At 43.0% G+C, this 15548-nt stretch overlaps 1 protein-coding gene across 2 annotated transcripts in view; it reads left to right on the plus strand.

Annotated features, from left to right (window-relative positions):
• Positions 1-1591: 1591 nt before the first annotated feature.
• The window catches only part of Sano (CABIT domain-containing protein serrano), a 51470-nt gene continuing 37513 nt past the window's right edge, over positions 1592-15548 (plus strand). The window contains exons 1-2 of one of the 2 annotated variants that reach the window (XM_076906426.1): positions 1592-3407; positions 4036-4231. In XM_076906426.1, the coding sequence (XP_076762541.1) occupies positions 1723-3407; positions 4036-4228 (1878 nt within the window). In that variant the 5' untranslated portion in view covers positions 1592-1722 and the 3' untranslated portion in view covers positions 4229-4231. The remainder of the gene's footprint in view (positions 3408-4035; positions 4232-15548) is intronic. The other variant, XM_076906427.1, reaches the window with a different exon arrangement.

Genomic DNA, 15548 nt, shown 5'->3' on the forward strand with positions numbered 1-15548 from the left:
GTGCGTCGCTTCCGCGTGGCCCGCGTTCGCGCTCGCGCTCGCAGACGTGGCTGTTTGCTCGTGGACGGTTCAGCGGGGTTCCTTCGTACGTGGAATTGAAACGTTCCGAGAAGAGTGCTGGGTTTTCGATCTTGAACGATGATTTTGGAGATAAATGTAGAACCAATAATGGTAGAAATGAGATTGCAATTTTATTACTCGTTGGATTTTGAAAGTTCGAGTCCACGAGATTAGCTCTGCGAGTTCGTATTTGAGGAATCGTACGTTATCCGAGGAGGATCGATAATTGTCACGGTGAGACGTTTCAATCGGCTCGAACGTGATTTACGTAACCGAGCGAGAGAGGTAACACGGAAGCATCGAGACGAGGGTACTTCTGTCGGTGCACGCCCGTTCCCAAGCGTTACGACACCGCGGAATTTCCGTGGCGATCGCGCGGCCTAACCGTGAAGCAATTCGTCCGGGGGAATCGGTTTTAGCGCGATGCTCGATCGGTTGGTCACGATCCTCGGGCCCCGTCCCACCCCCTCCGCCGCGTACTCTACGTACTTTCGTAAAATTCGAAACAATCGAGCGGGCAACGCCCAGGTACGTACGTCCGTCGGATAGCACGAGATACGCCGGCCATGGTTCGACCGCGTTAATCGTCGGTCACGCCGATGATACGCGGGCCCCTCACGAGGAAGTAACGGGAAACGGGCCCGTTTCGTCGTTCCAGTTCGACTTGCTGGGACAAGCCTGCCTCGATTGGTCACGGACGTGTATGCTTTCTTCCTCGATCCTTGCATGTGATCGATGCTTTTATAGCTTTGCTGCTGTTTTACGAAAGTAAAAAGAGTTCGAGAGCTGTTTAGCTGCAGTTGGTGTAAGGACGATGGTGTAGAGTGTTGGGAGCAAAGAAGTAGCTGAATGGCAGTTTTACTTTTTTTTGAGGTTAAACAGCATAACATTGAATGTATAATGAAAATTAAAATGTTGCTTAAGAGAGGAATTTAAGGAGCACGTGGTACCAGATCACTGGTTTAAATGAAGGTTTTAGGGATGATTCTGAAGGCTCGAATAAATGAAAAACAAAAAATATAAAATAACATAATTGATAGATCGTATTTGGGATAGAAATGTTGAGAGTTTTTCAATTTAAACATATTAATAGCAGTAATGAAGCTGTAGAAGGAAAATTACGAATATTAGATAAATAATTACTTTTAAGACTTATAAATATTATTTATTAATATTATTTGTTAGAAATATATTAGAGAAGATAAACTTATAAAAATAAACAAATTTAACTTAAACTAATAAGTATCAATAATAAATCTCTTGAACGAAAGTAACAAATTTCCCCAAAAACTTATTCAACACAAATACATTAGTCGAGACAAATTACTATGATAATACAAGAAGATAATTTAAAACTAATTCAATAAATATTAGTCACTTAACATTATTTATGGTGTAAACTTGTGATCCAAGTGTCTAAAATTAACAAACATCTTTCAACGATCACCCAAATGGAACACAAAAACCTTCTCCGTTCCCTGAAACTCCAAAAATTAACGGACATCTATCAATTACCGTTGCAGATGGAGCATAGGGGTGCGGCGTCCGATCAGCAGGAGCATCAGTAGCGAGAACCGCTTGCCGGGGCCCTGAGCGGGCCCTCAGTCCGGGGACGTCGGGGCCCGTGCTCGCTAGAAAGCTGGGCGGCGTGAGATCGCCGCGATGGCCGCGACCGACGGTCAGATCGTCGTTGCGGCGGCACGCTGGGCCGAGGAAGCGACGTACCTACGCGAATTCGTCTCCAAGTACCGTCTCCCGGCGGTGATCAAGATCACGAAGGGCCAGTACGGCGGTTTGGGCGTACCAACGCTACCAGCGCCCAGCCTCCAGAGTACCGCGTTGCTGGTATCGGCTGGACGTCGACGAAAGATCGTCGCTCAGGCGGTGAAGATCAAGGAGGGTCGCAGAGTGGTCGGCGTGGGGCCGAGGCTGGCCATCCCCGACTCGTACGCTGGCTACTTCGAGATTCTGAGCGAGGAGGGCAGGGCGGTGCGCGGCATCGAGTCCGTTGGCGAGCTCTGTCGCAGATGCCCGGACGAGGGCGCGCTGGTGCGCGAGACAGTGCGCGGGATAGCTTGCAGAGTGGACGACGAATCCGGAATAGTGGTACCGGAAGGGACGAGGACCCTGGCAGCCGGCGAGACTATCGTAACAGCCGGTGAGGTCAGTTTGCCTGGCCGTGGACGATTCCTGCGCTGCGTCGACTGCCGCGGTGAGAGCGTCCTGTTGGGGATGGATCAGCGCGGACGTTTCAGCGCGCTCGCCCGCGAGGACAACATCAGCGGCGTGCACACTGCTCGCGCGTTGCTCAGCAAGCGTCTACCATTGACCGTGCGACTGGTCCACGGTCAACCGCCGAGGGGCCTCAAGTCGTCGTCCCAGTTCGTCCCGGAGCTGAGACTGCTGTCCACGTTCGAGGAGGAGCACGTGTTCGCGTTGCCGTTGCAGAGAGAAGGGGCGGCCGTCGCGTTGCCGTTGGCCGCGCCGTTGAAGCTGGTCAAGGCGCGGAACGAGGAGGCCCTCAGGTCGATGCAGGAGTTCACGAGGCTCGTCGAGCGCGCCTCGCGTCTCGTCGCGGATGTAGCCGACCGGGCGCACGTGTTGGACGGTCGACTGGGCGAGAGCAAGCCCTCCAGGCAGACCAGAAGCGGATCCGGGTTCCTCAGGCGGTCCTCGACTAACTCGGACAACGGTCCGCTCGGTCATCACCGGAACAACGCGAGCCATCACCATCACCACCATCACTATCACAGCAACGGTCACCAACCGTCCTCAGGGCACGCGGGTTACAGGGACGAGAACCGCGTGCCGCCGTCAGCCTGCACGGAGGAGTACGACGAGATCGATCAGATCTACGACTACGTCCGCGGGTTCGCGCCGCTGCCCAAGAGCGTCAAGTCGCCATACGAGAGCCCGTTGCCGGTTGCGCAGAGTTCCAGCCCGCCTCTGACGCCAGTCACGGTGACCATCGCCCCTCTGCTCGACGACAGACCGGAACCACCGCCGATAGAGACCATACCGACGAAGAAGATCCAGGCGGAGAAGAGGACGAGGCGCGCGGTGAAGGAGACCCCTCAGCCGAGGGTCGAGAAGCCGCCGTTAGCGAAACTCTACGTGAAGAACAGCGGCACGCAGAGGGGTCGCCCGCTGATGAGGCAAAAGAGCGCGTCGCCGTTGAAGGAGACGCCTCCGGGGTACAAGGGTGGCTCGCCACTGTTCAATATCAGATACAAGAGCCTGACGAACCTGCAGCAGGCCATGGAACTGGATGGGACGTTGGACTCGAGCCACTCCGGGGGTAGAACGTCGGGGGACTCTGGTGCTGGCGCTAAACTGCCGGAGAAACGGTACCAACTTCCTTTCATTTTTTGCTTCTTTTCAGTCATTTTATTACGGAGTAAAGCTGTGTGGGTGTAGATTCGTATCGCTCATCTGGAAGAAAATTGACAAGATTGAAGAGTCCTTGAAGAATTTTTTTATCGTGTCCTTTAGAGTATTTTTAGTATACATATCTATATGCATCTCCGCTGTGGATGTAAATTCAGTCCGCTTATCTACTCGTTTAATACTATTATTTGTTATGTATTACTATTTTTAAGTTTAGCTTGCAATTTTCGTTAGTTTATGCAAATTAATAGTACTTTAAATGGTATACAAAGAAGTGCAATCTATATTGATTTTTGTTTTATTCCATGTATGTGTTATTAATATAGAAACGAAAATATTTCTTATTATATAAAATTAGGTAAAGAAGAAACCAACTGTAATCGCACAAATTTGTTATATTTGCATTCTAGTTTCTTTCTGTAAAAAAAAGAAATTCGGTTCCGTTGCAATGTTAGACTGTTATTTTCGCGTGTTTGTCCTCTGTAAACTAATGGTTGCAGTTCTATGTTAATTTTCTTACGCATGAGCGATGCGGGAGCGTCGAAGCCTGTCATGAATTCACAACGGAGTCGTTGACCGTTTACTCAGATCACGGCGTCTGAGTAGACCGCGCTCGCTGACGAATTTAGTGTGGGAGCTTCGCGGCGGAAGCGGCCTCGGCTGCGCGAGACCGGAAACACCGCCGCCCGCCACAGCAGCACCACCGCCGCCGACTAAATGCGGACCACGTCTGGCTGTCACCGTGGTGGCACCCCGGCGTGTTGGCACGCTCTACCTCTAACTCGTGAGTACCATTTTTCCATTCATCTTTCCGTTTCTCTCTCTCTCTTCAAAATCTGACAGCGAGATTCGAAGCTTCCACAACTGTGATCGTTGCATTGTTATCACTGTTTCGAGCGTTACACCTGTATTATTGGAGTCGCGACGAATGCAATTGTGATATTTATGCGTGGTGGTCTCAGAGTGATAACTGTGTGACGCAGAATCGTCAGACTAATGATCGTCGCGTGTCGTTGGACTCCGGATGACACAATCGCTTGAGAATTGTATAGTTTACAATTTTACTCGTAAAACTTAAACTTCTGACAAGTAGATTTATCGTAAGAAGTATTAATTTTTCATAATTCTTTTTGGAATCCTTTTATTAATAAATAAGATTGTGTATTTGACACTTTTTAATTAACCATAATGCGTGGTTCTATTCTGATTAATAAAATAACGTTTCGTACGCTCCGCCATTTAAAAGCAAGAGGAACGCTAATTGCTTGTACCCTGGTGCACGGTGTTTTTCACGGATAGCAATGGGAACAGGAGAACATAAAATTTAAATGCGAACAGGACAATAAATAGTCCCTTTAGAATTTTTAACGGAGCGATAGATCAAGGAGCGCGCCTTTAACAGTCCCTTCGCCTCGACCGCGAACGTTTCTGTTGATCGTCATCGAACGCGTTTACAGCTATCGTTAAACTCGAAGCCTCTCCCCGGCACCGGCGCCACTTCGTCGCCTCGTAAACTCGCGGCAAAAACCGCGATCCTCTTCAAATAATCGCGTCGATACAGCTCGAAACGCGATCGATCTTCCCCCCTCGAGAGTTTATCCAGCCGCGATACGCGTCCATCGGCGACGAGGGGAGACGGGGCCCAGGAACAGGCGTGGACCGATTACGGCCGCGGTTACAGTGTACTTTGTCCGAGAATCGTTAAATTTACAGGATCCCCGACCGGGTTCGAAGCTTTAACGAAGCGTTTTACTGGCCGTTATAAAACGCGGCTTAAGTGTTTCCCTATTGGTCGCGACCACTTCCCCGTTTAATCACCACCCTGCGCGGCCAGGAAACGCACCTGTACGGTCCCGGAAGCGACCGCGTTCCGAGCTATCATTGTTGCCCGCGGAATGGCAAACTTTTCCCATTTCCAGACAAATTAACGGGAACGGTGCCGTGTTTCTCGGAATGTTACCGTCCCGTGGCTCTCTGAATGCTTTCGTTAATAATCATACCGTATGCTGCAGAGTGGATAGGTGCACTCGAGGGTAGCCATTTTGGTGCATAATCAAATTGTACAATGGGATTCAAATGATGGGGTTTGAGGTTCGCGCGAGACTTACGTAACGTTCGAACGCGCGTATGCATCTCTGTTCTTGAGCATTCTACGCGACACTCGCGTCGGTATTTCACTCGAGGTATTATTCAGGGACGCTCCTCTTTTCGATACGGAGCGTGCGTTCCGTGTGGAGTTTAACTTGCTTCGAGAGAATTTGCATACGGGTTAAGTAGATTCAGATACGCTATATGGGATGTCTTGAGGTTATTTAAAGCGTTCCGACTGTACTTTTACTTTTTCTCTTAATTCTAAGGATGACAATGCTCGCGGTGTGTTTTGTGCACACATGTTAACACAATCGTCTTAATATAATTTCAATTTAAATACAAAACGTTTGAGATAACGTCCATTAAGGAAATCTAAATATTTAACAAAGATTTGTAAAATTAATTTAATTAATTTAAAACACAAATTACATCACGTCCATGTTCATCTCAATTTAGTCGAACTCATAACGCATGATTTTCAAAGCAAATAATTATTAATAATTCCTCGATATGTATTGATAAATAAAAAAATTGCGAAAACTATTCAATAAAAAATATCTCGTGAATTACATTAACAATTAATAGTAATCCTTGCATTTAATTTAAAAAAAATTCAAACTTTTATAACTTCCTACATTATTAAAGTACTTGTTCTACACATATCCATAGTAGACACTAATTATTGCTAATATCATCGATCATTGACAAATCACCCTACACTCTAACAAAAAAAAGATGTCAATGATTGCGTGACAATATTTAAAACTTGAGTTAAGAAGTAATTACGGCTTCTTATAAAGTATACTTGAGTCGTTCGTAAGGTGTCAAGAAGGGTTGACAGGGAGGAGAGCGAAGTGACGTGAAGGAGGACGTCAGAGGAACGTGACGGAGGCAACGGGGTGGAGATAACGAGAGAAAGACGGGAGATACGCGTAACGTCATCCTCGGCAGGCACGGCGGTGTAATAGCTCTGGTTTGCCTCGAAGCCGCTCCGTGAGCGGAATTAAACGAGAGCAGGTTCAACGGCTGAGCAAACCGTGGCTTCCGGTCGGCGTTCACCGTCGCCGCGCCCCCGCCAACCCTCTTCCCCGACTACTCGAGCGCGTATTACGAAAATTACGATTACTCCCGGTGAAACCGGGATCGAGCGTTCGAGCAAGGCTGTCCTCCTTCGTTCGTGGCTTTGATCTCTGAATCTTCTGTGAATGGCGGTGGACGCATGCGTGGTGCCGCGCAGCGGTGTCAAGCGGAAGTTATACATGGATACATTGAAAGGGGTGACAAGGTGCACTCGTCGATTCTGCGAGGTTTTTGTAGAAAAGTTGAATTTACCAGTGAATAATTTAGGTTGAAATGAGGAAGACTCGAAGAGATTTCTGTAGGAATACAAAAGCATTTTAGAAATCTGAAATGAATTGATAGAGTATTAATTAAATTAAGACTTTGAGGGTAATCTTATTAGTTTTTAATATTATGGAAAACTGTAGAATTTATAAAAGTTTTTGTATACTATAAAAATACATGGAAAGTTACTTGAGAGTTTACTCTCAGAGACACGAAGGTCACATGTCAGGATTATTCAAGAAATAATAAAATTCATAAAAGTTATTACAAACTATAAAAAATACCAGGACGAATTTCTAAAAAAATTATATTCACACTAGAAAGTCAGGTTAATATCTAATATACTTGCTACAAGCAATGTCGAATACATAAAAAATCAGCTGTTAAAACAGAAACTAAACGATACAGTTTTGCAGAATGCAGTACGCAATTGAAAACAATTACGAGAGGCTCCTCCACGGAATATTATTACAGAAACCTGGGGTTTCCAAACGAGAAGTTGCAAAACGCTCGATTTTAATTAGAACAAATCGATCGATTAATTCGAAACGCAGGATCTCGTTTCGAGCGCGAGCAACTCGTGTGACCGCTTTTTTTGCGGCGATTCTCCACTACGGACAAACACGACGTTTCGCGGAGGAAGTTGGCGCTCAATTTTTCTACGCGCCCCGGTTGTACCCCTCGTCAGGTTGAACGGCCCAAGCGCCGCGAAGGATAACCAAGGCCACCGTTTCCTGCTTAATTAATTAACCAGCCAGCAGCGCCGTTCGGTCTCCACGGCGTTTCGACCGGGGGACACCTGGTTAATTTTCAACCGAGCGCGTGCACGCGCAGCCCCACGAGTGACGAGCCGGGGTAATTTCGTATCGAAACGCTCGTGGAACGGTTGAACGTTATCCACTTCGCGTCTTCGAACCTGATTGATTGGCAATTAATACTATTTGAAATTCCGTGTTTGCTCGATATTTACTAAATAGAATTTAATCTTTCAATATTTTGCTCAAAGGCGATTGTCAGTCGCCATTTTGAATGATCTTCCAAATATTTCAGAATGCAAGACGTTGAAATTTGAACTTTAACTAACATTTATAATTGAATTAATGAACGTTTATAAATGTTGATATGTAATAGATTTATAAAAAGTGAAAGCCAAAATTCAAACTTCGCTGAAAAGTGAGATCAAATATTTTCGTAGACCGTTATTTACGTTCTCTACGGTTTATTTATTTTATCTAACGATTTGAATATTTAAAAATGGAAAATGAATATTATTTGTGAAATACGACGAAGTAAATCAGACGCGTTCAACAAATAAATAAAACACAGTATGAAAAGTTTGCTAGGAGAATGAAGAATTTAGGAAAACGTTTTCGAGTAGATAGAACATTTTAATTAAGGGTAGCAGTATCGTTGATAGGCGTAAAAGAGTTGTAAAATTAGTAACACGTAAAATGGAGGAAATATATGCGAAGAGGCACGGTCGTTAAGGGGGTTCATGAATTTGCATAGAGCGCGGTAAGTGAGACGTAGCGGAGCATTCGTGCGAACGAAGTCTGGGTGGTGCTATCTTATGATTGATGAGCGAACACGGTGGACTTATGGTAGGTTCTTGTTGAAGGAAAGAGTAACCTTGTTCCTTTGTTTTTGCAGGGCCCGAGCCAGTGCTCATTTCCTCGTGTATATCTTCATTAAGGAATTACAAAACTTCGAATTGCCACCCTTGCCCCTTATTATAATTATGGGTTTCAAGTAACGTGCGATTAAATTAAGTACAGCCATTACTTTTTTTTCCCTCTCTGCCTTCTCGGATGACTCCTTTTTTTTCTTTGAATCTCGAACACGCGATCAACCGATAAGAATAAATTAGGCACTTGCTAGTACGAAATTTAAATTAGGATATCTCAAGATTTAATGAAGATACATGCTACGTTGAAATTGTGAAATATAATAACTTTGAAAAATATATTTCACAGATCTTTCTTTCGTTTATTGGTCAGCGTTAAGATTGAAAATGTGTAGATCGTCAGAGAATATTCTGAGGATTTCTCATTTAAGAAATGCTTGTTAAAATATTGATCATTGTACATGATTGTGATTCCAATTAAAGAGGATTTGCAAGAACCACAGATTGTTCAAGATACACAATTCTTCCATTCGCACAATAGAAAGCTTTTCATTCGTTCCCATTCAACTCTATTTTGCTTTCACGAGGACTCAGCTCTTGTTTCTTCAAGATTCGTCTGGTTCTTGGCTTTAATAATTCCTGCTTTCTATTTTATTGCTTCTACCTGCTTGAAACCATGCTTAAAGCGATTCTGTGCCTTCGAATTACGATTCTATACGTATTTAATGCAATACAATACACTTTGGTACGCAACGATGCAACGCTTATCGTCCATATTTGATACGCAACGAGGATACGCGATGAATTAAAACGAGAAAGATCGGTAAAATTTTTTATTAGTTTTCGTACTACAAATTAAAGCTCCCTCGACTTCCATCATCGATAATGATAATCTAGACGCGTGATAGATTCGTTTAGCAGACTTTTTTCACCACTGATTCCGTCATTAGCATAATAAGCCACGGTCACGTAAGTCATGCTCGCTAAGAGCTAAACGACGCATGAATCGCGAGAAAAACATTATACACCAGAGGATTATGATATCGAATTCGCGTGACGTTCGATAATAACTGGCTTGTGCTTTCCTGGGCCAGCCTCGTATCAGAGAATTATCGACAAAAACCCGGGCAACGACGAAACGAATAGCGACGGACGCGTCGAAAATCACACTGTGTCCCCTTGATTGATGTCGGATTAACTACCGACATTTACGAAGCTGATTCATTATCAAGGACCGCCCTTCGCGCAACGTGACGCACACGAGGACTCGTTCATCTTTCTAATACGAGAGTTGCCCACTGTTCTCCCTTTTACGATCCTTCATTAGCAACGATTATGCGAGGTTAACAAACTGTTGTCTGCATAACGAACGACAGATTTACCTGTTGCTCGTATCGAGTTTTTCTCTGTTCAGAAATTTATGCTTTGGTTAAGTTTGTTGAAAGTTCAAAGTACTTCATTCTTGCAGATATATTGCCTTGTGTATAATAAATATAATTTAAAAGTTAAGGAATGCTTAAATCGACGTTGTACATTTAAATTACGATGCTATATGTATTTAAATCAATATCTTGGAAATATGTTACTCATAAGTAAACTTACTTTTTGTTTTACTCGCCGATATTATAGAAACTTAGTACGCTTGTGGAGTAGTTGAAGATATTAGACATGTTTCTTGTTTATTGGCAATGGTCAAGATTTAAGAGGTGAAATAGATCCATAAGGTTGGGGGTATTAAGGAGTCGTTATGGCATTTCACATGGAAGTAGTGTATAAAATCATACACTTTGATACACAACGATGCAATGCTTATTGTTCACATTGATACGCAACGATGATACGGCACGTGGATACAAGACAAACTAAAGTCAGAAAAATCAGTAAAATTTCACTTCTTATTAATCTCTAAACTATAAACTAAACCTCACTAAGCTTCCATCATCAATAACGATAACCTAAACGCATGATAGATTCGTTTAGCAGATAATTCACATTCCTTATTTATACAATTAGATGCCATATTTGTTACAATCATTTAATTTTTCCTTGCTTCAATGTAAACCATTTTTTAATCACACATTTTCTACTAATAAATGATACGAAATTTGTACGCGACGAACAGGAATAAACATAACTTGAAAAATCACTCAATTAAAAAATCCGATTGTACTCATATCGTATTCAATGCCTTACATCACAAACGTACACATCTTAACCTCTAAAATACAACCTAACCTTCAAAAATCCGCGAAATATCACTAATCAAGCTTAATTCCATTCCTCATCGAGACTAATATTTACCAACATACACCAAGTCCACAAAATTTCTAAGACAACAGTCTTAAAGCTACCTTAATTTTTTCCCATGAAAAGCGATCGCCACCAATAGTCTGTGACGAAACGTCTAATTCAGAAGCGCGATCCGAGAGGCGATCGCCCGCGCTGGCCGCAGGCAACGCCATGTCTGGACGTTGATTAATATCAACAAATTCTACGACACGTTCCTGCGATTACCCGTGCCTAGGGAGCTTTCCTCTGTTCCTGAACGCCGGGATTACCACGGAGATTGCTCAGTCCCCAAGCGAGCGATACCGCCACGCTCGACGTTATTGGCGGCGATCTATATTTTCGAGCGATCCTGCTTCCGTCCGCGTCTCCTGGGCTAACCGTGGCCACGGACTCCACCGCGCTCTTAATGGCGTACCCTGGGTCGGTCCATCGCGGTAAACGATCGCGATTCAACCGTCGAAAGCAACCGCGTTCCACGCGAGGATCATGCTGATGGAGTTGCTCGTTTGTTCTGGAAATGCGTCTCGCTCAGTCTTCAGCTTATAAATCTATGGGTTATCGTCGACTGGAATATTTTATTCTTCGTCTAACAGCAATTGCTTCTTTTTTTGGAAATTGGGTACTGGTGTTGGAGTTTTGAAGTTGTTTCTGGTAAAAGTATTTGCGTAGAAAAGGAAGATATGGGAACATTCGTAGATAAGTTTATTTTTTATGATTTGAAGTTACTGTTTAATCAGTTTTTGGGAAGATTTAATTTCGTTTGGATGTTATTTTGTGAATTGATAATTCGTGAGTGTTGCTCAATCGTTCTTAAAATTCTTTGTAAAGCCTTGTGAAATTAATATTTATTATTCTTAAGCAAAGGGGGTGGAAAGAAGGATATTTGAAGTGCAAATATATCACGAAATTTTAACAATCATTATTTAACATTTTCAGAAAGAGGATTGATGGAATTACAATAATGTGAACCACTAAAAATGAATTCTCTTGCTAAACTATTTTACGAATTGTTCAGCTTTTATAGCCAGCATTTACTGTTCCCAACAGAGAGAATTTCTGGAATAGGAAGATTAATTAATTGTAGAAACAAGAAACTGTACTGTTAACTTGTCGACCGGCGGGTAGGCAATCAATTCAGGAAACAGTTTCTTCTAGCTTTTTCGTAGACATTAATTTCCTGCAATCAGTGTTAACACATCTGTACCACGGATGTCATTCAATGGATACGTCTTTCTTACAGTTCTCTGTTTACCAGCCGTAACCTGGACGCGCGCCATTCTATAACGCCTAATCGGCTAATTAAGTAATTAACTCGTAAACGATCGATGTTCCGCTGAACGGGTACGAGTATCTATAAAACGATTTTATGGCCACCGTTGCTCTATCGCTGTTACAATTAGCGAGACGATCAAGGAATCGAGCGCGCCCCGGTGCCATCTTTCGATTCGTTACAAATTAACTTCCGTCTTCACTGAATTCCAATTTCCCCTCTTCACTGATGGTAAAAAGAAAACCTGGAATATTTCCAATCGAATATAGGATTCAGCAATTTCTTTCTGCCAGTTAGTATTCTGATTAAAAAATATTACAATATTATACCTAGCTACTGTAATTCTCGATCAAATATCGTTAAGGTCATCAACGATTCAAGAAACGTTCCAAAAAACCCTACAAGATTACAAAGTCTCAAAGTTATATACTGTCCAAACATGAAGTTTCTTTACAATCTTAAAACGTAACCCTGCATCGATAATTATAATAGAACCCTACACCATCTGTCGATCTTCTCGCGAAACCCAGACAATTTCCATACCAAGAAACAACATCGCAGTTCCAGCTGAACTGCTCGCAGCTCGTGTTTATACGCGAGGACACGCGGGTCGCGATGATCGACAGGCATGTCGCAACGGCTGGTCCCAACGTCCGCGCAGCTGTGTTTTCACTCTTACGCCCGAATTCATGCATATTTATCGCATTACCGGCTGCATTGCATGCAAATTACGGACGAGCTCCTCCGGCGCTCGTTACTCGCGAGCGAGTACACGGTCGCAGACACGGACAGACGTTCCGTCCCATTGTCTGCCCACGGTGGACGCCGTCGCCGCGGTACCGCACCCCTTCCTCGAACCGCGCGACTTTTTCACCCATTTACGACGAGCGACCAGCTGTATTCCCGCGCGCGAACAGGGATGGAACGATGATGGGACGAGCGACGACGAGGAGACGAGGGAGGATACCACCTACGAATTTAGACGAGCTTTTTCGCGTCTACGAGCGTGGGTGCCATTCGGAGGAGCTCGTGATGGCGGTACCGTTGGAAACGCAACGCTCGTCATGCGATCGCACCGGTAATTGATTGTCTCCTGAGATTTCTTCTTTATTTCATTAAGTGGTATTTTACTATGGAATAAAATGGAGGATTATTGAGTGTTTTTGTTTATTTTATACTTCAATTGTTATTGTATGAGAGAAGTTTTTTTAATGGATTCTCAGGTGTTCATCACTGTTTTATAAATGAGAGAGAGATATAGAGAGTCTTCGTTGAATTATTTTTTGCAATAATATGCTACCTACAATTTGCTTGAATTTAAAATTACATGAATAATAAAAATGTTATCACTTTGACACGGATAAGCAATTAGATTGGCAAATATCCTTGTCTTGGTCCTTTGGAATGCGTTTTTAACAGTTTGTTTCTCATATTCCTAAATAAATAGTAGATAATAATCAAATGAATTGAGTAAATTTGCTGTGTTTCAATATTTTTTACTGAAAATTCGAGATTTTATTCGGATAACGCTTATTTGAGTGCTTACTATACAGTGCTTACCAGCATATCTATTTATTTCTAATGCAAGCAGTTCTATTGTTTCGTTATAAACAAACAAAACAAACACATCGTAGAGATCGATATCGCTAGGTAATTCCCTAATAAGACCGCCCGTCTTGGTAAAAAGAAATGGTTGTTGCCTAAATTCGTTCCATACACTAAATTAAATTGTACATTCGTCGACATCAACGCTTCTTTCTTCCTCAACGACCAATTCTTATAATGTATCGCAAATAGTATCTTTACAGTGACTATTACTGCATGTGTCAGTGTCCAAATCAGAATATTATATTTTTCGTCCTGAAAAATTCCGGCTGTTCTTCATCACTGCTATTCGAATTTGTGTAAGCCTTGTAACAGGTATTTCCTTCGCTGCTATATGATTTTCTAAGAGATGACTCTTCCATTTTTCTTTTTAACATTACAAAAGTTAGGACGAAAGTTTTAACAACAAAAAATTTAATTATTCGCCACTACTTAAGAAATATCTGGTAAAAAAGGAAATAATTCTCAAATCTCAAATGCTTTCTTAGATACTTCGTTTTTGAAGAAAGATTTTCAACTAAACGCACGTCCCAAGAACGTTTCGTTCTAAGTGTGCTGCTTATCTTCTGCTACGATTAGGAACAAATGATGAGCGCGTGATTTTCTAGCCGAGATTTTCTTATAAACTCACGCGATAATCGACGTGTTAAGACGTGTCTTACACTTCTGATTGCCTCTCTGATACCTTCTGATCTTACCAGATCATCTAAGTATCTTAGTAATACGTGGACACTTGAATACAGAAACTTTCTGAAATTTGAAAATCATTTCTAACGAATCATCATCACCTTTTATCCAAAATTATTACATACATTGTACACATATTTATTCTGATAAACGTCAAGCTAAGCTTTCCTTTCATCATTGTCGAAAACAAAAAAAGAATTCGCAATATTTACAGAACAACCCATAACTATCAAACAAAATCGAATTTTTGCAAATCATAACATTTTCCAGCTTATTTTAAATTCTCAAAGACAGCAATTAGACAAACGAAAGATAATAAAAGCAAAGAAGGAGGAACATTCCCTCGCGAGCACAAATCAAATGGAATATTAATAAGTACACGTCTTCACTCCCACGTAATTCTCCCCCTTCGCCAAACAACTGGATCCATGCATGGGATACCATAGTCGGACACGCCCCTGCTCGTACCATTTACGATTAATTAAACACGAAACTCGATCGATAACAGGGCCTCGAAAAAACGAAGAAAGACGAGCAAGTGGAAAGTATCCGTGCATGGTCAGCCGACGAGAGCGAGCAGCTGCGCCAGCGCGGTGAAAATCTAGTTCTGTAACCAAAAAAAAAATTTAACTCGCCCAGGTACGGCGTCCCTTTGATAATCGCTCTATCGTTAATAATTAATCGAACGTACTCGCAAGTGAAACAACGTAACGGTACCTGCCACGAATTCGCTCGGATAATTTTAAATGCCGCTTTTTTATCGTTCGTTAATAATCTCGTACGAGCCATTATATTCCGCTTGGTCGTTTAACGGCTGGTTAACCTAACTGTTCGCCGGTAACGATGATATCCGTCCGTTTATTATTTTTTTTTCTTCGCCGCTCGATCGTTTATCGCAGTTATTAGAAGCGATTAGACGGCATGGTACGGTGGATGCTACTTGTGTCGATTTAACGCGCTTAGCCTCGCCGCGTTATTGTTGCCTTGTACGATACCAGCTTATCGTGGCGGCAGTCACGCGGCACTGACACGCGGGAAATAAGAGAAGAAAGACCAGTAGAAATACCGGTGCATGGTCCGGCCGTTATGCCATCGACGACAGTGGCGTAATCGACGCGGCTCGAGGTAGGCCTGTCCAATGGTGGGGCGTTACTACTTACTTTCTATCTTATTGTCGTTTCAGAGAAATGC

This window comes from Xylocopa sonorina, chromosome 13 (genome assembly GCF_050948175.1).
Source record: "Xylocopa sonorina isolate GNS202 chromosome 13, iyXylSono1_principal, whole genome shotgun sequence".
NCBI lineage: Eukaryota > Metazoa > Arthropoda > Insecta > Hymenoptera > Apidae > Xylocopa > Xylocopa sonorina.